We start from the raw sequence: 27,235 nt of genomic DNA on the forward strand, positions 1-27,235 counted from the left end.
AATCACAAAGGCAAATCAATTATAGTATTTAACACAGTGACCTTTATCGAGAAGTGGACACACTGCCCTCTTCAAACATCACAACTGAAGTATTTTTCAGGCCATTTTGTTGAAATACTTCAGTTTTCCAGCTGGATCTGGGATTATCTGTTAGAACAAAAAGCAAATTATTTATTTAAAAAAGCCAAAGTACATTATGAATAGTTTAGCATTAATTGCCCTTCTCCTGACTAAACATGTCATCACTGATTTGGTATACCAAATCAGATTATGTACTATGTTTCGGGAAAAACTAGATTCGTCCTGCCTCCTAATCTCGGCTATCCCAAAAAAGAAAATGATATATTTATCACTGAATTAATGTCACCTATACCCAGGCAACCCAAAATTCACCTACTGCTCTTCTCTTGGCCACCAAACTTTCATGGCATATTTGAGCCTGACTTAAGCACATTGAAAGCATTGCCAGAGATGTTAGCATACTTTAAAATTTGTTGATTTGATGATGTTAGAATAATAACAACCTGAAAAGAGGGCAGTGTGTCCACTCAAGGCTTATCAAATGAGTTTTTAAGAGGTATCTTGAGTACTGGGGGCAGTTGACGCCTGGACCCCTTAACTGTTAAACAAAAGCATTATTACTGAGGTATATCCAAAGTTCTTTTTAAAGCTTTTCTTTGATGAAATAAGACCTTGCTATATTTTTCTACCCTAGTGTTAAGCTCATGTTGAAAACTGGCTTACACAGGCTGTGAGCTTTTGATCCTCCTACCTCAGCCTCCTAAGTACCTGGGATTATAGGCTTATATCACTAAGCCTGCTCATAATGCAATGTTTTATAATCTCAAGCTGCAAAGTGAAAGCAACACCACAGATAAACAACAGAAATTTAGAAAATAAGGCAGGCACAGTGGCGCCTGCCTGTAATCCCAGTGCTCTGGGAGGCTGAGACAGGCAGATGTCTAAGAATTCAAAAGAAAAAGAAACTCCTCTAAGAAGCACCTTAAAGGGGGTGTGAACTTACTGTATCTTGAGCACTAGATATTTCAGGTAATAAATTTGCATAAGGTTGGTTTACATTTGATATATTATACAGGTTTACATGTATAACTGAATCAGAAGCTACCGGTTTAAACAGCGTTTCTATTTGAGATAGTAGGCAATTCTTCATGCAGTATATAGCAAACCAACTGTGACAAAAAATAACATTGCAGGTACATTCTGAGTGTTCAGCTCCTGAAAGAGCAGTCCAAGTTCCCGATAGAAAAAGATTCACTAGGAAAAGTATTATAGGATAAATATTATGCATTTTGAAAATATGTTACAAGCATAAACTTCTTTAAGAATTTACTGAAAACCATGGATTTTCAGAAAAAAATGTACATGTGTTAACATATACTGTGTTTCATTTGTAACTGACAAAAATAATTCCATGTGTTTCTGGGTTTGGTTCTTCTTTCAATATACACTTACTGAGCATCTACTATATGACAACTATAAATGATTAGCCAGGCAGCAAGCATCAACTAGATAACTAAGGTCCCTTGTCTTTAGACTTATATATATTCTGTCACTTTCTGGCTGTGGTAAATGTTTTTAAACAGGTTGATGGGCCAGTGGTGGTGTCACATGCCTTTAATCCCAGAATTTGGGAGGCAGAGGCAGGTGGACCTCAGTGAGTTTGAGGCCAGCCTGCTCTACAGAGCAACTCCAGGATAGCCAAGGTTACAGAGAGTAACCTGCCTCAATAAACAAAAACAAAACCAGGTTAATGGAATAGTGACTAAGGCTGGCATAGAGTGCTGTGGAAACACTTCCAAGATCACATCTGAGCTCAAATGAGTGAAAAGGAGGAGGCGGCCAGTCACACAGAAAGCAATGCAGAAAGAACATCAAAGCAGCTGGCAGGAAGGCTCAGTGGGTAGAAGCCCTGGCCATACTAGTCTGATGATCCCTGGAATCCACATAAAGGTGAAAGGGGAACAGAGTCCATGAATTGTCCTTTGCCCTCCAAACACACATGGTAGTATGCAGAGCCCCTATCATACAAACATACAGTGCATAATATTTTTTCTTTAAAGAAACAAGAGGAAAGGCCAAGGCTAAAGGCAGGATCCATGTTCCCAAAAAAGCAAGGAGTACATCTGAAAGGGAAGAGTTGACTACATCTTTGGCTGTATCCGGACAAGTGTATTTTTCAATTTTAATTCTTCCTTCCATCCCTAATATTTTTTCCTAACTATTGTTTAATTTTCACGAGATAAAAACCTGAAATTTCTGTATGTTTTTTAAGAAAAGGTTCAAGCAAGTTTATAAATCATATTCTAGCCAAAGGCTACTTTGAGGACTGTTTATAAACTGTGAAAGTATCCCCAAGTAAGGAAAGATATTTGTTTGAATCTTTTTCTTTGTCAAGGAGTGAACCATTACCTTCAATATTTAGTAAAACCAGATTTTCTCAAAAACGTTCCAATATACACAGAGAGCTTTTGCTTGGGACTCCTTTCTTGGCTTACTATATAGGAAGAAATTCCATACATATCCTCTAAATTTATTCTCCCACATCTCTACTTTGCCTTCTTGCTTTCACCTTATTTTTCTTAACAGTAGATTTTTCTGGATAGTTAGATTTAAAATTCACAATACTATTCATATTCTGACTTCTCTGCTTTGAGCTATTCTCCTGAAAGCCCAGGAATTTTCTGCAGTAGGATTTCTGCTTATCAGTGTTTACATCATTTTAGAAATCAGGGCAGTCTGATATAAAGAAAGATTACATTAAAGTTGGCATACATTTTTGGCTCTCTCCACACCTTTAAAAATAACAACAAAAATAATATGACTTACTGTTTCACTACCAGGCTTCCAGCCAGCAGGGCATACTAAAAGGAACAAAAGAGAGAGTCAGAGAGAGGAAATAGGAAAGGCAGTTTAAAAACAGTTTAATTTTCTATAGTAACCCCAGAACCTGTTTCCATTTGAAAGAAAAAATCACATTAAATATGTCCAGACTAACAAGCACCTGGCTTCTGTTAGCTTGTCTGCTCACACTAAAGAAACTTATTTTCATAGTTTATTAACAAGCAGTTTATTTTTAACTTTTTCCAATTATACTTACATTATAATATGAAAAATAAAGGAGCTATCTATGATGAAATTGGAAGATCTGGGAATCTGGTGAATGAACAAGCCTAGGTGAGGAAAAAATTCCTCTAAATTTATATACTGACCAATAAGTTTATATGGCTTATATCCTGCTACGTTTTATGCTGATGCCAAGGTATGCTGTTTATCAACAGGCTTTAGAAAGTGATGAGTTAAGGACTCATGAGTTATATTTCCTACACTCCCAAATTTAGCCAAATTATACATGTCTGAGGTGAGAGTAATATTTTATATATGCATACATTGTGGGACTGTTAGATCAAACTAACTAACCTGTCTATCATCTCAATTAACTCATTGTTTTTGTAGTAAGGACACACAAAATCTACTCTCAGGTACCAGAGAGCTGGTCCAGTGGCTGAGTGCATTTTGCTCTTCCACATAACCTGAGTTTGGTTCTCAGGAACAACCTCATTACTCTTAAGTACAGGGGAGTGACCTCTGACTTCTGCAAGTATGTGGACATATTCCCACACAGACATGCTAACACAAACATATATTCAAACAAAACCAAACAAAATATACTTTCAGGAATTACTGTTTAACTTTTTTTTTTTTTGACACAGGGTCTCCGGGTGTTGCTGAGGATGGCTTAGAACTTACTATGTAGAACTGGCCTTAAATTTATGGAGATTCACCTCCACCTATTCCTGCCTTTTGAGTACTGGGATTAAAGGCCTGACCCACCTCACTCAGCTCAGCAATTACACTTTTAAAGGTTTATATACCATATTCTATTTTAGCAAAAATTGCCTTTTTCTATTTAGCTACTGCTGAAACTTGTGAAGGACTGGAGGGGTAGATTCTGAATAATCCTAAGAACTGTAATGATTTAGAAAGGTAAATCAGAATGGCCATTCGAACAAGCTCAGTAAGGCAGAGTTGATGGGCAAACACTGAGCAGGTGTTTGAGGAATGTCTTAGTTAGGGTGTCTAGTGCTGTGATGAAACTCCATGACCATAAGAAACTTAGGGAGTAAAGGGTTTATTTCACTTACATGTTTCACATCACAGTCCATCCTTGAAGGACGTCAAACAGAAAGTAAAGCAGCAGCCATGGAAAAGTGTTGCCCTGGCTTGCTCTCCATGGTTTGCTCAACCTGTTTTGTTTAGTTTTGTTTTGTTTTAGCATTCAAGATCACCAGCCGAGGGGCGGCACTGCTCACATTTAGCTGGGCCCTCCCACATGAATCATTAACCAAAACAATACCTGAGAGTCTCACCTGCAGGACAACCTGACAGAGGCATTTTCTCAAATGAGTTAATTGCAATACAGTGATAAAATGACTGCATAGCTAAGCATAATAATGTCACATACCAATACAATATACACTACTAAACAGTCATATTAGTATTACAACTTTTAGAGAAATAGAATTTAAAGATTCTAGAAATCAGGAGCACACACCTGTAATCCCAGCACTCAAGGAGGTAGAGGCAGGTGGATCTCTGTGAGTTTGAGGCCAACCTGCTTTACAAAGTGAGTCCAAGACAGACAAGGCTACACAGAGAAACCCTGTCTCGAAAAACAAGCAAACAAACTAACAAAAATTCTAGAACCGTTTTTATTCTTTCAGTTTATCCAAAGGGACTATGCAAAATTAGGAATATTTTTGTTACCTTACTATAGTAAGCACAGAAGATAGTAGTGATATTTTATTAAAAAACTCAAGTTAATAATTTTGCTTGCCAAAAGAAATCTACTAAATTTAAAACCATAATCCGAGTATGTCGGAAGCATTCATATTACATTTAGAACAAGAAATTAAATTATGCTACCACCCAGGTCCAGATCCAGACTTGAGTTGGCACACGCCAACATCTATCCCACCTATGAACTGCTGGATGGCATCAAGGGTTCGGTCCTGCAGATGCAAAGCCTCAGGGTTCTCCATGGCACAGGGCAACAACAGGATATCTGAGAGGAGTCCCATTGAGGATCTAGTATTGATAGACTAGCGGAAGCCAGAGGCCTGGAAGCATACCAATGATCACTGCAATGAACATTTGCAAGTAAAGATTGTGTGGACAACCGGGAATACCGTGTGACACATTGTGACACACTGCAGTTTCCATGATGAGAGGGCTTTGTTGTTGTTGCTCTTTGTTTTTTTATTTTCCTTGGGGGAGGTTGCAGAGGGAATATAGGAAGGGATAGGAAGATGAGTGGGATTAGGGCACATGATATGAAATGTATAAAGAATCAATAAAAAGTTTTAAAATTTTTTTCTATGTACTACAAGAGTTAGAAATGTAAATTATTTTCATATGTAACTTACATTTTAGAAGAATTTATCTTAGTGCAACATATATTATGCTCTGATAAAGTTTACAAAATATATTTCCCATTGCCACAAACAAAAAATAATTAAAATGGCTTTTTCTTTATAGTTGTTAAGACAAATGTTCCTTGTAGACTGTTGATAAGTTCTAAGAGGAATTTTAATGGCTAGCCAGCAATGGGTAGCAAGTACTGCTACCCAGAAGTGCTGGTGTGAGTAGCTGGGATCAGCAGGTTAAAAGGTGCTGGCTCCTAGAGTGTGATTGAAATCAGCCTGTGAAGAGCTCAGACTTGTCTCTGTAGTCATTTAAATACAATAAGATAAAATAGCAGGTATGCTCTTGCTAATAAGAACAGTATTTGGTAAGATAGTTAATATTGTGTCTTCTAATAAAAAGTAAGAGCTTATGACTAAAACCTTTCTGCATCAAGGTATGTGTTTATTTAGTTAACAAGGACTCTCCATCTACTGCCTACTTATTTAGTAATCATAATGTATAATTTACATCATGAAAGAAAACTACTAAGTAGACAAATAAGAAACATATTTATAAAGATAGCATGATTGCTTATTGTTTAATTACATTTTTATTCCTTTTTTATGAACTTGTGACTAAAATAAAAGGGTAACATTTTATAAATTATGCTTAAAACACAGCCTTCTAAACACCATTGATTTTTGTACTGGGTGGGTTGAATTGATTTTCTAACTTTTTTTTCTGAGATAAATTTTCCTCATGTTAGTTTCTCAAAGCTTTATTCTTTTTTTATCATTGTGTAGTTAAAACAGAATTCAAGAGTATTTTTAATAGACTGAGTTCTTTTAAAGAGTAAAATGTGTTCAGACAAAATTTCTCCTGACAATTCTAGCTAGACATTATAGTAAATATTAATCAATCTACTTTTTCATTTTACTAAAAACAACAACAACAAAAAACTGAGGCAGCAAACAATAACTTGGACTCTTAAAGTACTGAAATATTAAAGACTGTGGGATTTAATGTTATATTGTGATTTTAAGATATTAATATGAAAAATGAAGAATTAAGGGAAGATTATGATTTAAGGCTGAATAAATTATATCTGTCTGTCAAACAGAAAATAATTATGCTCTCCCAAATATATATATTATATATACTTATATAATGTGTATATATATATTATACTTTATATAACTATATTATACACACACAAACACACATTATAATGGGCAGGAGGTCATAGGCCTTATGAGGGATCCTATTCCTATTGTTTTGCTTCATGCACATGTTGTCAAACTGCCTTATAACAGTGTCTCATGTTTATACACATAGATAGTGCTGCTCTCTGCCTTCATGTGAAAAGCTATTCTGCAGGGGATAGCAGTTAATGAACATTCATAAGTAGTCAAGTGTTAAGAATAAGTGACTGTTAAGCACTTAGTCCTAAAAACGACATCTGTATCACTACTTTCAAGGCTCAGGGAACATCTTGGAAGACAGACAGAAACAGTGCTGAGAACCAGAGAATGAGGAGGAGTATGAGGAAACTATGCCTTCTGGACAGGACATGTGTGCTGAACACACAGAAGATGTGGTTACCTGCACAACAGTGTGCCTATCAACATTCTACCATGGACAAGGGGAGGGATGCATAGACCTCATCATTCCTCAGAGAGACATTTAATGGGGGAGGAAGTGTCATTTTCTTTGGGGGTAAAGCTACTGATAAATTGCCCATGGTCCAGGAAATAACCCCATTCATACTCACCTCATACTCACAACCCTAATGAAGCTCAGTGGGTCACCAATAATAATAGAAGGTAACTTGGTAGGAAGAAGAGTTTTAGTGGAAGAAGCAATTAAGAGGGTAATGAGAGGCAAAAAAGGACCAAAATTCATTATAATCACATAGGATAATTTCAATTAAAAAAATAAGGTTTCAGAAAGAAAGGTACCTTCTCCATGCTTGTCGGTATACTGGAAGGCTTGAACCAAACGCAGTGTCTCCTCTACAGATCTACCCACAGGAAGGTCATTCAGAGTAATCTGTCTTAGGATTCCTTTGTCATCAATAATAAAGAGGCCTCTGTGAAGCACAGGGATGATAAAGGTGATTCCGTTTCTTCTCGGTAAGGTAAGTATTCTACTCTGTATACGACTTGCCTACTCTATAGCCAAATACACTCCGGGGTTTTCCCCATCTACTATACACTTTGGAATTATGACTGGTAAATGGCGGTTTGAAATTTTTGTTTTGGGAAACTAGACAGATAGCTCAGCAGTTAAGAGCACATGCTGCTCTTCCAGAAGAACCAAGTCTTCTCAGCACCACTTCAGGCAGCTCAAACACCTCCAGGTATCTGATGCCTCTCTCTGAAGGCAACTTCACTCATATGTATGTATCTACACATGGACATGCACACATACATATAAGTAAATATCTGTTTGGGGATAAGGGGCTCCTCACAACCTTCAGGATCCAAAAGCAGGCAATGGAGAGGCTTAAACCCTCCTTGTGTATCTGCAGACAGTTAATAGTTGTTTGGGGAAATAAAATACATTTTCGTGAGCCCCTGGTAAGGTTTCCATTGTTCTGAAACCACCCTACTTAAATTCACTGGGTCACACACATACAAACATGCAAAAAAGATATGAAAGTAAAAGGACTAATTAGGAGACGATCAGCAGGAGTAGGATAAGAGAGCATAATGGGGAGTTTAATATGATCAAGATACATTCATTACATACATCTATGAAAATATTATAACAAAATCCAGTATTATGTATAATAATGCATGTTTAAATGCCATACAAAAAAGCTCCAGGGAAGCAAAGGCAATGATCTTTGTTAGTTGGAGGTCAGCCAGTTCCAGGCTAGCCAAGGCTACACATAAGACTCTGTATCAGAAAAAATAGACAATCCCTCCTCTGAAGGAAACAAACAAACAAACAATAAACCACCCTGAATCTGATTTTAAAACAATCCCAGCATTTGGGGAACAGAAGCAGGATAATTAAGAGTTCAAAGTCTTTCTTAACTATGTAGTTCAACTAGGCCAGTTTCGGCTAAAAGAATTTATCTTAAAAAAAAAAAAGAAAAAAAGAAAAAAAAAAGAAGAAGAAGAAGAAGGAAAATAAAAGAAAGAAAAGCTATTATTAAAAATAAAATAAGGGGAGCTCCCAAGATGGCGGCGCCAGGATGACTCTCCTTCTGACAAGCAGCACAGCAGGATGGGCACAGTGACCAGCAGTCAGAACTCGAGGCCCTAAAACACAAGTGATTGTGTTTCCCAGGAGAGAGAATACCCTAGAGTGAGGAATTCAATCAGCTTCAACTCACCCAGCTAAACCTCAGAAGAGATCCCGGTTCCTCCAGGCACTTGGTCACCAGCCCAGAGCCACATGCCAGATTGCTCTGATCACTGTCCCAGACTGAACTGTGGGCTCCTCAACATCAGGGACTGGGATTTCCAGTAGACAGAGAACCCGACGGTGCAGGAAATTATTGGGACCGACCTTAGGTCACCCAGACATTCCCTGGAAAAGAACCAGGGTCCAGGGGCGCCCCAGGAGCCAGCCCAGAGCTAGAGCTGGGGACCCAGGCAATGGCACAGAGTCCTGCCTGGGCACCTGAATCGCTCCCCCAGATAGAACTGTGGGCCCCAGGGCACCAGAGACTGAGTTTCTCTGAAGGGTGCAAACCCACAGGGAGGGGAACAGCAGGTCTGATCTCAGAGCACTAGCCGATACCACCACTCCGAAAAGGACTTGGGAAAAATTACCCAGTTTTGGCAGACACCCAGGCACCAAATCACCAGAAAGGCAGAGCCACGACGCCTGTCTGTGCCTGCGGGTTCTACTCGCTATCCCAGACAGAACAGTGGTCCCCAAAACAAAGTCTGGGTGTCCCTGTAAGGAGGAAACCCCACAGCGGGAAATCATCAGGTCCAACGCTCAGGACACCCAGCTCTAGAAGACTTTCTGGATTCAAACAGACTCTAGGCTCTAGCCTTCTGTTGCAGGCCTGAGCACCATGCTCACCTGCTATTAGTGAGTACCACTAGGGCACTAGTGCACACAGCTGCATCCTCAGACCTACAAAAGCCAGAGCGCCATTACAGCAGCCCTCAGATACTGCACCAAGGATCAATCAGTTATCTGTAGCTAAACTGACAAAACTGTGGGAATCCCTGGTTCTTCAAGAGGGCTGCACCCAACAATCACACCTTAAGAGCAACAGCTCCAGCTCACTAAATTCAGAGCAAGAAACCCAGCAGCAGGGCAGCCATCACCAGGACCTCTCCTGATGAGAGGAGAGCCTTCCTGAACACCACAGTTAACACACAGTTCCATACGCCTGAAATGAACTGTGACAATTCCTGAGAATCACTACCATTCAGTTGACCATACCTAAAAAGCTGAGGAGAACTCCTTCAGAACCCCTCCAAAGGGATTCTCCCCACCCCAGGACCCAGCAAGCACCAGAAATTAACAGACAACACCTGAGACAGAGAGATGGGTAGAGGACAGCGAAAAAGCACAACCAAAAAAAAAAAAAAAAAAGGCAAAGCAATATGGCATACCCAGAACCCAGATATCTAGGGGCAAGTAGCTCTGGACACCCTAACATAAGTGAAATTCAAGAAGATGACCTTACGTCTATGCTTATGAAGAGGAGGAAGCAAATAAAATGCGTAAAGAATGAGGCAAAGATATAATAAAAAAAGATTATGGCCATACGTAAAGAAATACAGGAAGATGCAGCCAAACAGTTTGTGGCTTTCAAAGAGGGTATGATTAAATCACTAAATAAAATAAAATAACATAAACAAAGGAATGTTCAAAGAAACAGGCAAAGGAATTGAAGGAAAAGCAGGAAAATACAGTCAGAGAGGTGAAGGAAATCAAGAAAACGGTTCAAGATCTGAAGATAGAATTGGAAAAATTAAAGAAAACACAAAGGGAAGAAATCGTGGAGAGGGAGAACCTAGGAAAGAAAACAGTAACTAAGAGGTAAGCATAACCAACAGACTACAAGAGATGGAAGAAAGAATCTCAGGTGTGGAAGATACAGTGGAAGAAATCGATGTATCTGTCAAAAAAAAAAAAATAAAAAATCTAAAAAATTCTTGACACAAACCATCCAAGAAATCCAAGACAACATAAAAAGACAAAACCTAAGAATAACAGGAATAGAGGAAAAAGAAGATTCCCTCCTCCAAGGCCCAGAAAATATCTTCAACAAAATCATTGAAGAAAATTTCCCCAACTTAAAGGAGAGGCCTATAAGAATACAAGAGGCCTACAGAATACCTAATAAATTAGACCAGAAAAGAAAATCCTCCCGTCACATAATAATCAAAACCGTAAGTATACAGAACAAAGAAAAAATACTAAAAGCTGCAAGGGAAAAAGGCCAGGTAACATATAATGACAAACCCATCAGAATCACACCTGACATCTCAACAGAAACTATGAAAGCCAGAAGGGCCTGGATGGATATCATGCAGACCCTAAGAGAACACAGATGTCAGTCTAGGCTACTATACCCAGCAAAACTCTCTGTCCTCATACACGGAGAAAAGAAGATATCCAATTACAAAAACAAATTTCAACAATACCTACACACACATCCAGCATTATAGAAGATACTGGAAGGAAAAATACAACCCAAAAAAACTGACTACTTTCAAGAAATCACAGGAAATAAATAACCTCAGTACAGCAAAACAAAAACTAGCCAAACACACTACCATGGCCAACATCAATATCAAAGGATCTAACAGCCATTGGTCATTAATCTCCCTCAACATCAATGGACTCAATTCTCCAATAAAAAGACACAGACTAACAGAATGGATGCGTAAACGAGACCCAACAGTCTGTTGCATACAAGAAACACACCTAAATCACAAAGATAGAGATTACCTGAGAGTAAAGGGCTGGAAGACAGTTTTCCAAGCCAATGCACTGAAGAAGCAAGCAGGAGTAGCCATTCTAATGTCTAATAAAATAGACTTTCAACCAAAATTAATCAAAAGAGATAGAGAAGGCCACTTCATACTCATCAAGGGAAAAATCCATCAGGAAGATATGACAATAATAAACATTTATGCCTCAAATGCAAGGGCACCCACATTTGTAAAAGAAACATTAATAAAACTTAAAAAACACATACAGCACCACACATTAATAGTGGGAGACTTCAACACCCTACTCTCAACAAAGGACCGGTCAATAAAACAGAAATTAAACAAAGAAACAATAACTCTGACAGAGGTCATGAATCAAATGGACCTCACGGACATCTACAGAACCTTTCACCCAAACACAAAAGAATTTACCTTCTTCTCAGCACCTCATGGAACCTTCTCCAAAATAGACCATATGGTTGGTCAAAAAGCAAGACTCAACAGATAGAAGAAGATTGAAATAATCTCTTGAATCCTATCTGATCACCATGGACTAAAGCTGGAACTCAATGACAAAAATAGCAAAGGGCCTACACACACATGGAAACTGAACAGCTTACTACTAAATGACAGCTGTGTCTGAGAAGAAATAAAGAAAAAATTAAAGACTTCCTAAAATTCCATGAAAATGAAGGCACAACATACCCAAACTTATGGGACAAAATAAAGCAATGCTAAGAGGAAATTTCATAACACCAAGTGCCTTCAAGAAGAAATTCAAAATATCTCATTCAAGCAACTTAATGGCTCACTTAAAAGCCCTGGGGGGGAAAAAAGAAAGAAAGAAGCAGACACACCAAAAAGGAGTAGAAGGCTGGAAATAATCAAACTCAGAGCTGAAATCAATAAACTAAAAACAAATAAAACAATTCAAAGAATCAATGAAAACAAGAGCTGGTTCTTTGAGAAAATCAACAGGATAGACAAACCCTTAGCCAAGCTAACTAAAAGGCAGAGAGACACCACCCAAATCAACAAAATCAGAAATGAAAAGGGGGACATAACTATAGACACTGAAGAAATCCAAACAATAATTAAGGCTTACTTCAAAATCCTATATGCCACAAAATTTGAAAATCTAAATGAAATGGACATTTTTCTTGACCAATTCCACATGTCAAAGCTGAATCAAGACCAGGTAAATCAATTAATTAGTCCTATATTCCCTAAGGAAATAGAAGCTATCATCAAAAGTCTATCATGCAAAAAAAGCCCAGGCTCAGATGGTTTAAGCGCAGAATTTTACCAGACCTTCAAACAAGAGCTAATGTCAATACTCTTCAAACTATTCCACAAAGTAGAAACAGAAGGAACACTAACAAACTCATTCTATGAAGCCACAGGCACCTTGGTACCTAAACCTTACAAAGACCCAACAAAGAAAGGGAATTTCAGCCCAATCTCCCTCATGAACATTGATGCAAAAACACTCAACAAAATACTTGCAAACCGAATCCAAGAACACATCAAAGATATCATGCACTGAGACCAAGTAGGCTTCATCCCAGGCATGCAGGGGTGGTTCAATATACGGAAATCCATCAATGTGATCCACCACATAAACAAACTGAAGGATAGAAACCACATGATCATCTCCTTAGATGCTGAAAAGGCATTTGACAAAATCCAACATCCATTCATGCTTAAAGTCTTGTGGAGATCACGGATACAAGGCACATACCTGAACATAGTAAAGGCAATATACAGCAAGCCTATAGCCAATATTAAACTCAATGGAGAGAAACTGAAATCAGTGACAAGGCAAGGCTGCCCACTCTCTGCATATCTCTTCAACATTGTTCTTGAAGTCCTTGCTAGAGCAATAACACAAATATAGGAGATCAAGGGGATACAAATTGGAAAGGAAGAAGTCAAAGTATCACTATTTGCAGATGATATGATAGTATACCTGAGTGACACCAAAAATTCTACTAGGGAACTCCTACAGCTGATAAACACCTTCAGCAAAGTGGCTGGATATAAAATTAACTCAAAAAAGTCAGTATCTGTCCTGTATACCAAAGAAAAAAGGGCTGAGAAAGAAATTAGGGAAACAACACCTTTCCCAATAGCCAGAAAGGACATAAAGTACCTTGGTGTGACTCTAACCAAGAAAGTGAAAGACCTGTTTGAAAAAAAGTTTAACTCTCAGAAGAAAGAAATTGAAGAAGCTACCAGAAGATGGAAAGTTCGCCCATGCTCATGGATTGGTAGGATTAATACAAGGAAAATGATCATCTTGCCAAAAACAATCTACAGATTCAATGCAATTCCATCAAATTACTGACACAATTCTTTAGAGACCTTGAAAGAAAAATTCTCACCTTCATATGGAACAAGAAATCCAGAATTGCTAAAACACTTCTCTACAGTAAAAGATCTTCAGGAGATATCTACATCCCTGATCTCAAGCTCTACTATAAGCAACAATAATAAAAACTGCATGGTATTGGCATAGAAACAGATTGGTAGATCAATGGAATCGAATAGAAGAGCCTGACACAAATCCATACACTTATGGACACCTGGTTTTTGACAAAGATGCCAAATCCATTCAATGGAAAAAAAAAGACAGTATCTTCAACAAATGGTGCTGGTCTAACTGGATGTCTACATGTAGAAAATTCAAATAGATCCATATTTACCACTATGCAAAAAACAAAAGTCCAAGTGGATCAAAGACCTCAATATAAAACTAGACACACTAAACCCCTTAGAAGAAAAAATGGGGAAGAGCTTTGAACTCATTGGCACAGGAGACAACTTCCTGAACAAAACAACACAGGCTCTAATAAATCAATAAATGGGACCTCATGAAACTGAAAAGTTTCTGTAAAGCAAAGGACACTGTCATCAAAACAAAACAAATGCCTACCGATTGGGAATGAATCTTCACCAACCCTCTATCTGACAGAGGGCTAATATCCAGTATATATAACGAACAAAAGAAGCTGAAAAGCAGCAAACCAAATAATGCAATTAAAAAATGAGGAACAGAGCTAAACAGAGGATTATCGAATGGCAGAGAAACACTTAAAGAAATGCTCAACCTTATTAGCCATCAGAGAAATGCAAATCAAAACGACCCTAAGATTTCACCTTACAACCATCAGAATGGCTAAGATCAAAAACTCAAGTGACAATACATGCTGGTGGGAATGTTAACTTGTACAACCACTCTGGAAAGCAATCTGGTGCTTCCTCAGACAACTAGGAATAGCGCTTCCTCAAGATCCAGCTATACGACACCTCAGCATATACCCAAAAGTGGCTCAAGGACAAAATAAGGACATTAGCTCAACCATGTTTGTAGCAGCTTTATTTGTAATAGCCAGAAGGTGGAAACAGCCTAGATGCCCCTCAGTGAAAGAATGGATACAGAATTTGTGGTACATCGACACAATGGGATATTACTTAGCAATAAAAAACAAGGAAATCATGAAATTTACAGGTAAATGGTGGGATATGGAAAAGATCATCCTGAGTAAGCTATCCCAGAAGCAGAAAGATGCACATGGTATATACTCACTCATATAGACATATAAGATAAACCTAATAAAATCTGTACACCTAAAATAAAAAAAACTAATCAAGAGGGAGGACTCTTGCTAAAATGCTCAATCCTTATCCAGAAAGGCAAAGAGGATAGACATCAGAAGAAGGAGAAAAGAGGGATCAAGTCAAGAGCCTGACACAGAGGACCTCTAAAAGGCTCTGCCCTGAAGACTATCAATGCAGATGCTGAGATTTATGGCCAACCTTTGGGCAGGGTGCAGGGAATGTTATAAAAGAAGTGGGAAACAGTAAGATCTGGAGAGAACAGGAACTCCACAAGGAGAGCAACAGAACCAAAAGATCTGAGCACAGGGGTCTTTCTTGAGACTGATACTCCAACCAAATGACCAAGCAGAGAGATAATCTAAGACCCCTGCACAAATGTAGCCCATGGCAGTTCAGTATCCAAGTAGGTTCCATAGTAATAGGAACAGTGACTATCTCTGACATGAACTGATTGGCCTGCTCTTTAATTACCTCCCCCTGAGGGGGGAACAGCAATACCAGGCCACAAAAGAAGACAATGCAGCCACTCCTCATGACACCTAATTGACTGGGATCAGAAGGAAGGAAAAGAAGACCTCCCCTATCAGTGGGCTTGGGGAGGGACATGAGTGCAGAGGGGGAAAGAAGGAAGGCATTGGGACAGAAGGGAGGGGACCTCAGGGGGATACAAAGTGAATAAAGTGTAATTAATAAAGAATTAAAAAAAACAAAAAAATAAAAAGTAAAAAAGTAAAATAAAATAAGGGAAAAATTCATTAAAATCATTATTTGGTAATATTACTTGGTCAGTGTCCAAACTACAGTTAAAATTGCCCTTTTTATGAAAGAATTCTTTTTTTTTTCTTTTTTTTTTTTTACTTTCTTTTTTTTATTTTTTATTTTTTTATTTATTTATTTTTTATTTTTTATCAGTTACATTTTATTAACTCTGTATCCCAGCCATGTCCCGATCCCTCATTCCCTCCCAGTCCCTCCCTCCCTCCCTCCCTCATCTCCACTGTGCCCCTTTCCAAGTCCACTGATAGGGGGGACCTCCTCCCCATTCATCTGATCCTGTTTTATCAGGTATCTTCAGGACTGGCTGCAAAGCCCTCCTCTGTGGCCTAACAGGACTGCTCCTCCCTTCGGGGGTGGGGAGACCAAAGAGCCAGTCATTGAGTTCCTGTTAGAAATAGTCCCTGTTCCCCTCACTTTGGGAAACCAATTGGTTACAGAGCTACCACAGGCTACATCTGAGTGGAGGTTCTAGGTTATATCCATACATGGTCCTTGGTTGAATGTCAGTCTCAGAAAAGACCCTGTGCCCAGATATATTTGGTCCTTGTGGAGCTCCTATCCTTTCCCCATCAGACTAACTCCCCTTCTTTCTTATGATTCCCTGTACTCTGCCAAAGGTTTGGTCATGAGTCTTTGCTTTGAAAACACTGCTAGTTAGAGTCTTTCAGATGCGCTCAGTAGACTCCTGTCATACGTTCAATGCACATCCCATCTGTCTATCTAAATGAGGATTGATCATCTTACCCCATGTCCGCTCAATTGATTATCTTTTTTAGGTGTATAGATTTTTATGAAAGAATTCTATTTGTACTTATTAGCTCATGTAATCCAGTGTGAGTTTCTGTGTAAACCTGGGATTTGTTTGAAGGCAGAGTCAAGCAGATCTCTGAGTTTGAGGCCAGCCTGGTCTATAGAGTAAGTTCCAGGACTCGCTCTGAAAAACTTTGAAAATTAAACAAACAAACAAAAAAGCAGAAGAGGCTGCTGGGGGACATAATGTCTTAGTCTTTCCAATGATATGGGTTTGTGAAGTACTACGTATGAATCAGAAAAACATAACTGGAGCCAGTTCAGAAAAAAGGAAAAGGAGCTAAGGAGTTAGGAGAACAAGATACAAGTCTGGTCTCTGCTATTAACTTATTGTATAACTCTGACTAAATTTATAGAAACCCACACATCTGTTTCTTTTATATATACAGAGAGGTTGTCAAAGGACTCCAGCTCCAACAGTGTGAAACTCTAGTGTAGTTTAAATGGACATCAACAGCTGAAGGAAAATCTACAATACTCCTGCAAAATATTTTTGATCCAAAATATCTACCTTCTAACTCCTAAGTATCACTTATTTTTAGGAAGATTACTAATGTACTTGGAATTTTCAAAATGTTAACCAGTAAATAGTACCTAACAGTATGGCCCGAGTCCTCGAGGTATACACCATAGTCCTTTGAAATCTGATGGTTCAGGTCCGAAAGAAGTGGAATCTTTATTGGCCCCACTCCTCCCTGTCCTCGAGGAGTATTAATCCTGCAATAGAGAGAACACTTCACCTCTCAGAGATAAGTAAATTGAATACAAGTCAACTTTTTCCACACATGAAAGTTCACACATACAACTAAATGCATATATACATATATGTATGTATGTATATACCACCTTTAAAACAAGAAGAAGCTACTGAACTTTCTATCTCCATGCCTTTAGTATGGCCATATCCTTTAAGTACTAAATGTTGACGCACAGAGCATTTTTAACTTTGTGAAATACTATATTTTAGTGGTCTCTGCTGACAGACATAAAACCAATTGCATTTTTCAGGATAATTAGGAAAACAGACGGACCTCCAACTCACAGTGATCTGTTCACCTCTGCTTCCCTGGTGCTGTGATTAAAGGCATGGGCTTCCATGCCCACAGAGATGGAGGATTTTTTAAAGTTTTTTAAACATACACTAATTATACACAATACTGAATTTCATTATAATAAAAGGGTGTGTCTTAAGTCTTAGGGTAGATCACAATACAAAGCCTTCAAAGACAGGTGGGATGCAATGAGAAGAGCTTTCACTGCTCTGCAAGCTCAAGAAATACAAATTCCATGTGAAGCATTGAGGGAACTTAGGCATGATCTCAGGTCTATCAGTCCTCATGTTTAAGTATCTGGAACCTCAAATTACAGCACTTGTGGGCTGTTGCCCCATGGAAGGATGCTGACACAGCAGCAAGGAGAAAACAAAACCAGAAACACTGCTCTGGAGGTCTGCAGGCCAAGTATTAACATCAAAGTAGAAACCCTGGCTAGTACTAGTATAAAACTTATCTAGTTGAGAACACAGCCACTAATTCCCTAGATTAAATTATTTGGACTGGCATAACATTTTGTTGACAAGCATTTTAATCCTAGAAACATTTACAATCAATTACAAAAACCATAAAGCAAATGAACATGTAGATTTAATATTCTTCTTTAGTAATCAGCATATATTTTTCACTTTTAATTGTAGGTTTCCAACCAACTGGACATTGTTTTATATACTTAAGCATTTTAATGTGTCTTTCTATAAAAATTGTCTGTGAAAAAACACATGTGTTTTATATTTAGAAGTTTAACAAACTGTACATTACATTTTAAAAGCAAAATAATTCTCAATGATCATTACTATGTGAAAAATTTTAGGCAAAAAGCTGCTGACATTATTCAAAACTCACGTACCTACATGCACTTTTTAGACTTTGAAACAAGCTGCGAGCTGCTTTCTCTAGAAATTGTGACCTCTCAACTATGCCGGAATGTCATTCCTCCACACCTCTAGCAACACTGAGTTTTTTCAGTATTGGCCAATCAGACAGGGAGAAACTGTATGTCTTGTCATTTTAATGTGAAGTTCTTTGCAACTTATTAGGTGAAACATCTTATGAGAATATAATTTTATACACATTACTTTTAGAACTAATTTTTTGTTTTTGCTATTTGGGGATAAAGATCTCATTTTGTAGCCTGCACTTGCCTTGATCTCAGAGAACCTTCTGTTTCACCCACACTTGGTAGCCTGCACTGGCCTCGATTCTGTTACAGCCACACTAGTTTAAAATTAATTTTTAAAAAAATTTCTGTTTTGAAAACAAAGCTAATGACTTTGAACACACTGAAGACCATGTAACAAAACAGAACGTTTTCATTTTCTTTACATTAAGGACACCCCATACATAATTATAGTTATTACAATATTACTATGTTGGAAGCTATCTGTACACGACTAAGAAATAAATCTATTCATTTTATCCCAGTTTTAAGGCAAAACACTGACCAGGCCAAGTGGGTATACTTAGAATCAACCGAGCATGCTACTACTTCAGTATTTACAGATCTGAATTCTTGAATTCGGTCACTAAAAGCGATGATTTCAGTTGGACACACGAAGGTACTAAAAGTCAAAAAAAGAAAACAAGTCAGTTTTCTCAAAATAAGCATATACCTGAACTTTCAAATGAGTTTTTATTACAGACCCTTCAGCGCATACAAAACACAAGAACTGATAGATGAGTTTTCTCCAAGTGAAATTCTAAAACTCTTTAATTAAATATCAACATTTTGCATTCCCAACTGGATTTCAAGAAACTCTCTTCTTATAATTCAACTGATCAGTGAGTGGCCAATGTTTCCTTTTTTCTCACAGTAGCAACCCTATTTCATGAGTCTTTAATATTTTTTTCTAAGACAGAGTTTCTCTGGGTAGCCTTCACTGTCCTGGACTTGCTTTGCAGACCAGGCTGGCCTTGAACTTACAGAGATCTGCCTGCTTCTGCCTCACTGACTGCTGGGATTATAGGCATGCACCTCTGCACCCAGCTGGCTTTTGATATGTTGTAGTTCAGTGTTTTAAGATTTCAAGGGATCTAAACAATGTCTATTATCATTCTGCTACTTGTTTTCCTTATTCCTATGGACTAGCTTCATCTACGTATATTTTGCAGACAAGGAAATATTCTTTAGCCCTACTTCCTGCTTCTGGACAGGTCCTCTTCTATGGTGTGATCCAGCCCCATGTGAAATACCACCCAGAGTAATATAAAATTTTATCAGAATGACAGGTTGAGAGGATATTATTCTGGGCATTGTTTCTTCTTTTAAGTTTTATTATGATTTTATGTTTATGAGTGTTTTTCCTGTATGCATGTCTGTGTAACATGTATATCCTTGGTGCCTGAGGAGACCAGAAGAGAGTATGAGGTCCCCTGGAACTGGAGTTATAGAGGGCTGTGAGAGGCTATGTGGTTGCTGGGAATTAAACCCTGGTCTTCTGAAGAGCAGCCAGTGCTCTTAACTACTGAGCCGTTTCTCTAACCCGACTGGGAAGTATTTTTTCAAACTATGATTAAACTGATTTAGTGAGCTGCAAACAATATTAAAATATAATATAAACTATGACAATACATCACACATAGGGCAAAGTTATTAATACGTGTACATTTACCTATAAATGTGTTTATTTATATTCAGTAGTGATATTCAATCTTAACATGAAGCTAGGTTTCAAATTTTTAGAAAGGAACCATTTGAGAAAGCCAAATTGGAGAGGTATGTGGGAAAGTGGTGATTTACCACTTTGTGTGGAAGTTTTTCAGTATTTTAACATCAAGCATGGCTGTGCTTGTGCACACAGACTGAATTTTACCCTGTGTATGTATCCATGCGCACTGGGTGACAGACAATGAAATATGTGAATCTTAATGTATGGTTTATGGCTAGAAATTCTAAAAAAATGTAGATTGAAGGGGCAGATTCTTCCTTGAACCCAACAGTGGATTTAAAAATAATTCAGTTGTTTGAGCACAGCACTGTCATGTGAAAATAAACCATTCTAACTGTCCATGGTAACCTGGGCTACATTACATACTTTCAGCATTTTCTAAAAGGCAAAATGACCAGATTCTGCCTTCTTTGGTATTATCTCAAGAGTTATACTTCTGATTTCTGTTAAAAATTAATTTATTATCCCAGGAGCAGAAAGACACACATGGTATATACTCACTTATATAGATCTATAAGATGGGATAAATATAATAAAATATGTGCACCTAAAGAAGATAAGAAAGAGGACCCAGGGTAAGATGATCAATCCTCATTTAGAAAGACAAATGGGGTGGGCATGGGAAGCGGGAGAAAACAATTAACAGAACAGGAGCCTACCACAGCAGGCTTCTGAAAGACTCTACCTAGCAGTGTATCAAAGCAGATGTAGAGACTCATAACCAAACCTTTGACAGAGTGCAGGGAATCATAAAATAAAAAGGAAAGTTAATAGGACCAAGAGAGGACAGGAGCTCCACAAGGGCACGGGGGTCCTCTATCAGACTGTTTCTCCAACCAAGGACCATGTATGGCTATAACCTAGAACCCCTGCTCGGATGTAGCCCTTAGTAGCTCAGTATCCAAGTGGGTTTTCCTAGTAAGGAGAACAGGGACTATTTCTGACATGAACTCAAGGACTGGCTCCTGTACCTCTCCCCCCACCCCTCAAGGGAGGAACAGCTTTGCTAGGTCACAGAGGAGGACATGGCATCCAGTTCTGAAGCTACCTGATAAGCTAGGGTCAGATGGAAGGGGAGAAGGACCTCCCCTAGCAGTGGACTTGGAAAGGGGCAGGGAGGAGATGAGGGAGGGAGGAGATGAGGAAGGGAGGGTGGGATTGGGAGGGAATAAAGAAGGGGGCTATGGCTGGGATACAAAGTAAATAACCTGTGATTAATAAAAAAAATAAAAATTAATAAAAAAATCATAAAAAATAAATCAATTTATTCTTTTAGTTAATAGAGACAGAGTGTAAGCTGCTTAGATAGATAACTTGTTTTGGCTTTAATGCCCTAATTTTTATTAGGATTCCTTCCACTTGGCTTAGTATAAAAAGGCTGGCAAATTTTCCTCTACTGGCTAAAACCTATCCTTTAGGGGTGAATTTTTTTCTGCAGTAAAGCAACAATCATGAATGTATATTTTATCTATACCTCCAAGCATGAAATGCAGAAGATGGACATCTTCACAGAGTTAAGAAGATTAAAATCACTTACTGATCTTTGTCCTTTAGGGAAAATGTTAACTCTTGGCTTACAAACAATGTATAGAAATGAGTTTACCTTTCACCTATATATTTCTAGATTCACTTTACTAGAGAAAGGTACAGTGGCAAAGGTAGAGGGATCTTTTAGTTACCTTCTATAACCCCCCCAAAAAAATTCACATAGAAAAAAATATAAGAGGCTGAGATAACTATTACGGGGGCGCGTGTTTTCACTCTTTTCATGAGTAAGGTAATCTCAGAGTTGTATTTTTCAAAATGAACTCCCCAATGTGAATAAAGTTTCAAGACAATGTACTGTGAAATGATTTTATGCCCATCCAAATAATGCTGTCAGAAATGAACCCTACAATCAAAAATATTACATATTTTAAATATATATTATCATTAAGATGTTCACATCTAAATCCCAGGAATATGACAGAGCAAATAAAAATAGAAAAGCCTTTACAATAAACATAATAATGTATAAACTCTTGCATTAACTAACTTGCTAACACATTTGTGATTCAAATCTATAGTAGACATTACCTTTCTCCTGTCAGTTTGCTTTCTTAAGAAACATCAGGTGAAAACAATAAACTGTTTGTTGCTCTAGGATAACAAATGACAAAGCCTGGCACTTCATTAGCGGTTACTTGTGTATTACTTACAAATCCAGTGGGTAGAAGAAAAACACCAAATATTTCCCAATGTAGTCAGTCAGTCTAAGCTCCTTGAATTCTCCGTTTATCACAGCTGTTCCTTCCCAATAAGGTGCTGGCTTGGAAACTAAAAAACAAAAACAATGTTCTATATCACCGAGAAAATGGTTGGAATGGCAAAGGACAGCTTTAGAAAAACACTAAAAAAATTGGAGCTTCTAAATCTTTGTACTTCACTGGCAGTCTGGAAGCTTACAGACTTCTAAGAACTTAGAACAAGAACTTCCTTTTAGAGAATACGTACAATACATAGAATTCATACACCGATTACACTGAAATGTAAATATAAGCATTTAAAAAATTCCCTTGTGATCATTCACTATGCCTTCACTGTGCAAGATGTGGGAGTGATCCCATAACTCTAAGATAACATTGTCAGGTATTCCTGTAATAGCTCTCGTTCAGCATGAAAGTCTCTGTGACCTTATGGGCAGCAGGCAAGTACTTCTTGAGTGAGTGTGAGTTGATATCCGTATCTGTACTAGAAGGAAAAGCTAAATTTCAGCTGGATGTTAGTGAAAATACTTTTTATATAGAATTTTTCATAGTTACTATAATTATTAACATACATTTATTGAAAAAATGCGAAAAATGTTTCTGCTTATGCCCACAAAGTCTTACACCTTATCCTGCACTAAACCCTGCTGGATATTTCACTAGAACTCCTCCAAGTTATCCCAGATCACATGATGGTTTTCCTAGAAGGCTTTGAAAAAGGAGATATATCCCACCCCAGCCCTGAACAGGTTTCAAGTGACCTGATGCAAATTCAATAGTGCTGCTGTCCCCTAACAGTATGCTGTAACTCCAGCCAGCAGCCTTTGGTAATTATGTCCCTTCATGCTGTGGACACATTCAGATAACACTTTTAAAAGTACTGCATAGGGTGAGATCAATACCTACTTCCAAGTTGGACTATGGTTTCTAGAAATCAAGCCTCACACTCTTGTGTAAAAGCCAACACTAATAGTCATTGTACAGAGAAAAACTGAAGATGAATATAACATGTGATTTCTTACCTTGAGTCAGAACTACCTAATATAAATAATCCTGAGTTTATTAAGAATGACCAGAGGAGAAATTGAAGAATGTTCTAAGGTATGTATATTTCATATACAGTACTTCAAATGCTTAAACAAGGGTATAATAATCTTAATGACCTGTCACTAAAAAGACTTTACAACTTCAGAAAAACATACCCAGACAATAAATCTTTGATTTTGCAGGTTTTTCTTTTTGATTGAAAAATTGCAGCTACTTTGCTAAGATCTTTAAATACAATTCCAAAAGCAGCCCCTTTCCATCTATTTTTAAAACATGGTGATGCCTGCCTTTAATTCCAGCATTCAGGAGGCAGAGGCAGGTGTGTCTCTGTGAAGTTAAGGCCAGCATGGTATACAGAGTGAGTTTCAGGACAGCCAGGGATACACACAGAAACTCTGTCTTAAAAACAAAAATAAACAAACACCGTCTTAAATATATATTAGCATAAGGATTCTGGTAACTACAGGAAAGTATAATGAAGACAATTTAAATCCTTTATTTCTCTATCATTAAACTACTGTTAACATTTTGATCTTTCCATTTTTTCCAAACACAAACCTGGATCATGTTGCATCCTCATTTTTTCCTCCCACTGAGGAAAAGGTAAATCATAAATTTTTTCATGTAATTAAAATGATTTCAAAAACATAGCCTGAATTGCTCTACAATAGGCCCGTTTTATGAATAAAAGAAAATAAATTTCTCTAACTATAATAAGCCTGTATATGAACCGATATGCACCAAATATATACAGTTTGAAGGGGTTTTTTTGTTTTTTGCTTTTTTTTATAACAGAATACTGTTACTAGTTTTTCTTTTTTACTTCCAAATGCAGCTCTGGAATGGCTTTGTTTTGAACGGGAAGTATAACTGAGTGAACACATTTCAGAGTAGCCTCCTCAGGCAAGTGAAATCAAGGAATCTTGGAAATACTGTATTAAAGCAAATCTGGCTTCCTAAAAACAATCCCTTTCGGATATTTAAGGAAGTTTTTCAGTTTGCACAACATCCTCCTCGCCTGCAAACCCGTACTGAGAGCCACCTTCTCTGGCTTTGGGGGTAACCGCTACCTCTCCCGAAATCTGGTCAGAGGAAACCACCTCTGTCTTCACCCCAGGAACCCTCCTCCACCCTCACACCCACAAAGGCAAAGGGGGGAACCCGGGCAGCCCTGGGGTTGCAGGCCAGCTGCAGCCCCACCCTTTCGGAGCATCCGCAGTGAGGGTCGACGCGTCCCCAGGTTCTGACCCCATCCACCCCCCAACCTCGCGGGGCACCACCTACTCTTGCTGAGAGGCGGGGAACCTCCTGGGCAGGACTCCGGGGGCGCCTCTCCGGGGCTCACTGCTCGGCCGGGGTGGAAGCCGCTCTCGTTTGCGCGGGTCCCGACCCGCTTCTCGGTCTCCACGCCCTGGAGCGCTCGGCTCCGCAGCAGCAGGAGCAGCAGCAGCGGCGGCAGCAGCAGCACCAGCTTTCGGGTCCAGTGGCGGGACGCAGTGGTCGCGTCCAGGAGCTTGGGCCGAGCCGCCATGACCCACAGGGCGCGAACTCACCAGGCACGGAGTCCCCTCCGCCCGCGGGCAGCTAAAAAGGCGCGCGGGAGACCTCGCGGACCAGGGCGCCGCCGGAGCCAGCTCCTCCCACTCCGCCCCGCTTCCACGTGGACGCAGGCTCCGCCCCACCCCGAGGGCTTCTGCGCCTGCGCCTCAGCGTGGGCCGAGCCGGAAGGTTTTCCCCGCAACGGGCCGAAAGCGGCTTCCAGGGGTGGCTGGTGACTCCTCTCCAGAGCTCTGGCCGTCCGTGTCCCTGCCACTGTGCTTCCATGTCCATCTCTACACCAGAGCCTCCCTACCCCCTCACACCAACCCTCAGAAGCTCAAACCACCTAAGTTCCTGTGCAGGACTGACTGTTTTGTTTTGAGATAGGGTTTCTCTGTGTAGCCCTGGCTGTCCTGGAGCTCATTCTGTAGACCAGGCTGGCCCTACAGATCCACCTGTCTGCCTCCCTGAGTGCACTCTTGGCCAAAATTTATACTTCTAATTAAAGTCAATTTCATACTTTTTTTTTTTTCCCCACAGATCATACTTGAACGCACTTACGGGGTGTAGTCTGATGACTGTAACCTGGATTGTAGGCACCACCTCATTTACCATTTTATGGGGGAACTTCCAAAACAGTTGCTCAGAAATATGATTGAGTACATTTGCCCTGTTGGTTACAGGAGGTTTAGGAGGATGGGAGGTTCCAGGCCATGGACAGTACAAAATTTCTGAAGTTAACAGACAAGTATGTGCCCCAGAGTGATTTGCCTGTAAGGTGCCAAGATTCTCCCATCTTTTCGGCCTTTTCGAGCCCCAGAAAAACTTGGAAGCAAACAGCTATTCGTTTGCTTTCCTCCAGGAGTCAAAAACAAGTTTTGGTGAACTAATTTTGCATCAAAGAATTTTTCCAGGCAAGGCCAGAAAAGTTCTTAGAAACCCCTCCTAGTGCACCGCAACAACACAATTCTGCCCTTACCCACCTAGCCCTCTTCCTCTGCTGCTTATCCTCTCCTACCCATGATGCACTATGGCTGTCATTTAGTGATTGCCTCAATGCCTAGGAGACTTTCCCATCTTAGCTTGTCAAAGACTTCATTGTGAGGTCACCTGCCAGCTCCCTTGGCCCTAGTGCTGCCTACATGCACTCCACACCTCTGGTTTAGACCCCGCCCATCCTTCTACTCACATCTTCTTTTAAGTTCTTTCTCTTAAATGAGTTGTGTGTGTGTGTGTGTGTGTGTGTCTATGCATCGCTTGTGTGCCTGGTGCTCACAGAGGCCAGAAGAGGGCTTCAAAAGATCCCCTGGAACTGAGGTTACAGTCTTGAGTGACCATGAGGGTGCTCGGAATTAAACCCTTGTCTTGTGGAAGACCAGCCAAAGCTCATAATTACTGAGCCATCTTTCCAGTCCCCTAATCCCATTTTTAATACAAACAAAACAAAACAAAACAAAAAACTGACTATGGGTCATTATTGTGTCTACTCTCCCTTCCTCTATATGTTTGACCCATCAATCCTTTCACACCGTACTTTCCCAAAGCAATACTGACACACGCTTTATTACTGTTTGCCCAGTATTCTTAAACCTGCACTGTGATCTGTTAATGAACTGCAGGGCTTTCCTCTCTACAGATTTTTTTTCAGTTAGGGGAAACTCAGAGATAAAAGGGTCTAATCCGAAGAATAGTGAATCCTGACTAGCCTTTCTCTTCAAGGAGGAGGTACCATGTAAACAGATACTTGGTGATGTAAGGGTGTCCCAGGTGTGTATGGTTTAAAATCAAATGTAGGGCCACGAGTAGGGATGCAGCAGAGCTCTCAGTCTTAAAGCACATGCCCAGGAGATTCTGGGTTCAGATCCCACAAGCCTCACACACACCCCACACACACATACACAGAGAACATACTTACTCATAACATTTTCCTGCGGCTCTTCAGTTTCTCCAGGTGTGAAGGCGATAGGCCGCTGACGAGGTAGCTCTCGGTCCCATTCTTCTCCTTCCCTAACCTCCTGCTCAATATGGAACGGAAGTGAGACCCTGGGAATTCGGGTTTGATTTCCACAGACTCGACTATGGCCTAGGCTCCGTGGGCGGCTACGGTGATCCATGGTGACTGTAAAACAAATAGC

The 27,235-nt window shown here is 39.3% G+C and overlaps 1 protein-coding gene across 2 annotated transcripts; it reads right to left on the reverse strand.

The window, feature by feature from the left end:
- Nucleotides 1-19: 19 nt before the first annotated feature.
- LOC132650086 (peroxiredoxin-4-like) lies at nucleotides 20-25,215 on the reverse strand. 2 transcript variants are annotated; one of them, XM_060375174.1, is made up of 7 exons: nucleotides 24,846-25,214; nucleotides 22,467-22,584; nucleotides 19,045-19,161; nucleotides 17,142-17,264; nucleotides 7,383-7,513; nucleotides 2,848-2,882; nucleotides 20-147 (listed from the first exon to the last, which is right to left on the reverse strand). In XM_060375174.1, exons 1-7 carry the CDS (start codon nucleotides 25,090-25,092, stop codon nucleotides 97-99), a joined length of 822 nt encoding a protein of 273 aa, XP_060231157.1. In that variant the 5' UTR covers nucleotides 25,093-25,214; the 3' UTR covers nucleotides 20-96. The 2 variants fall into 2 exon arrangements, with proteins under 2 accessions (XP_060231157.1, XP_060231158.1); XM_060375175.1 differs by lacking the exons at nucleotides 20-147; nucleotides 2,848-2,882 and adding an exon at nucleotides 5,005-5,138 and having other exon boundaries at nucleotides 24,846-25,215.
- Nucleotides 25,216-27,235: the final 2,020 nt, after the last annotated feature.

This window comes from Meriones unguiculatus, chromosome X (assembly GCF_030254825.1).
Source record: "Meriones unguiculatus strain TT.TT164.6M chromosome X, Bangor_MerUng_6.1, whole genome shotgun sequence".
In the NCBI taxonomy this organism is placed as follows: Eukaryota; Metazoa; Chordata; class Mammalia; order Rodentia; family Muridae; genus Meriones; species Meriones unguiculatus.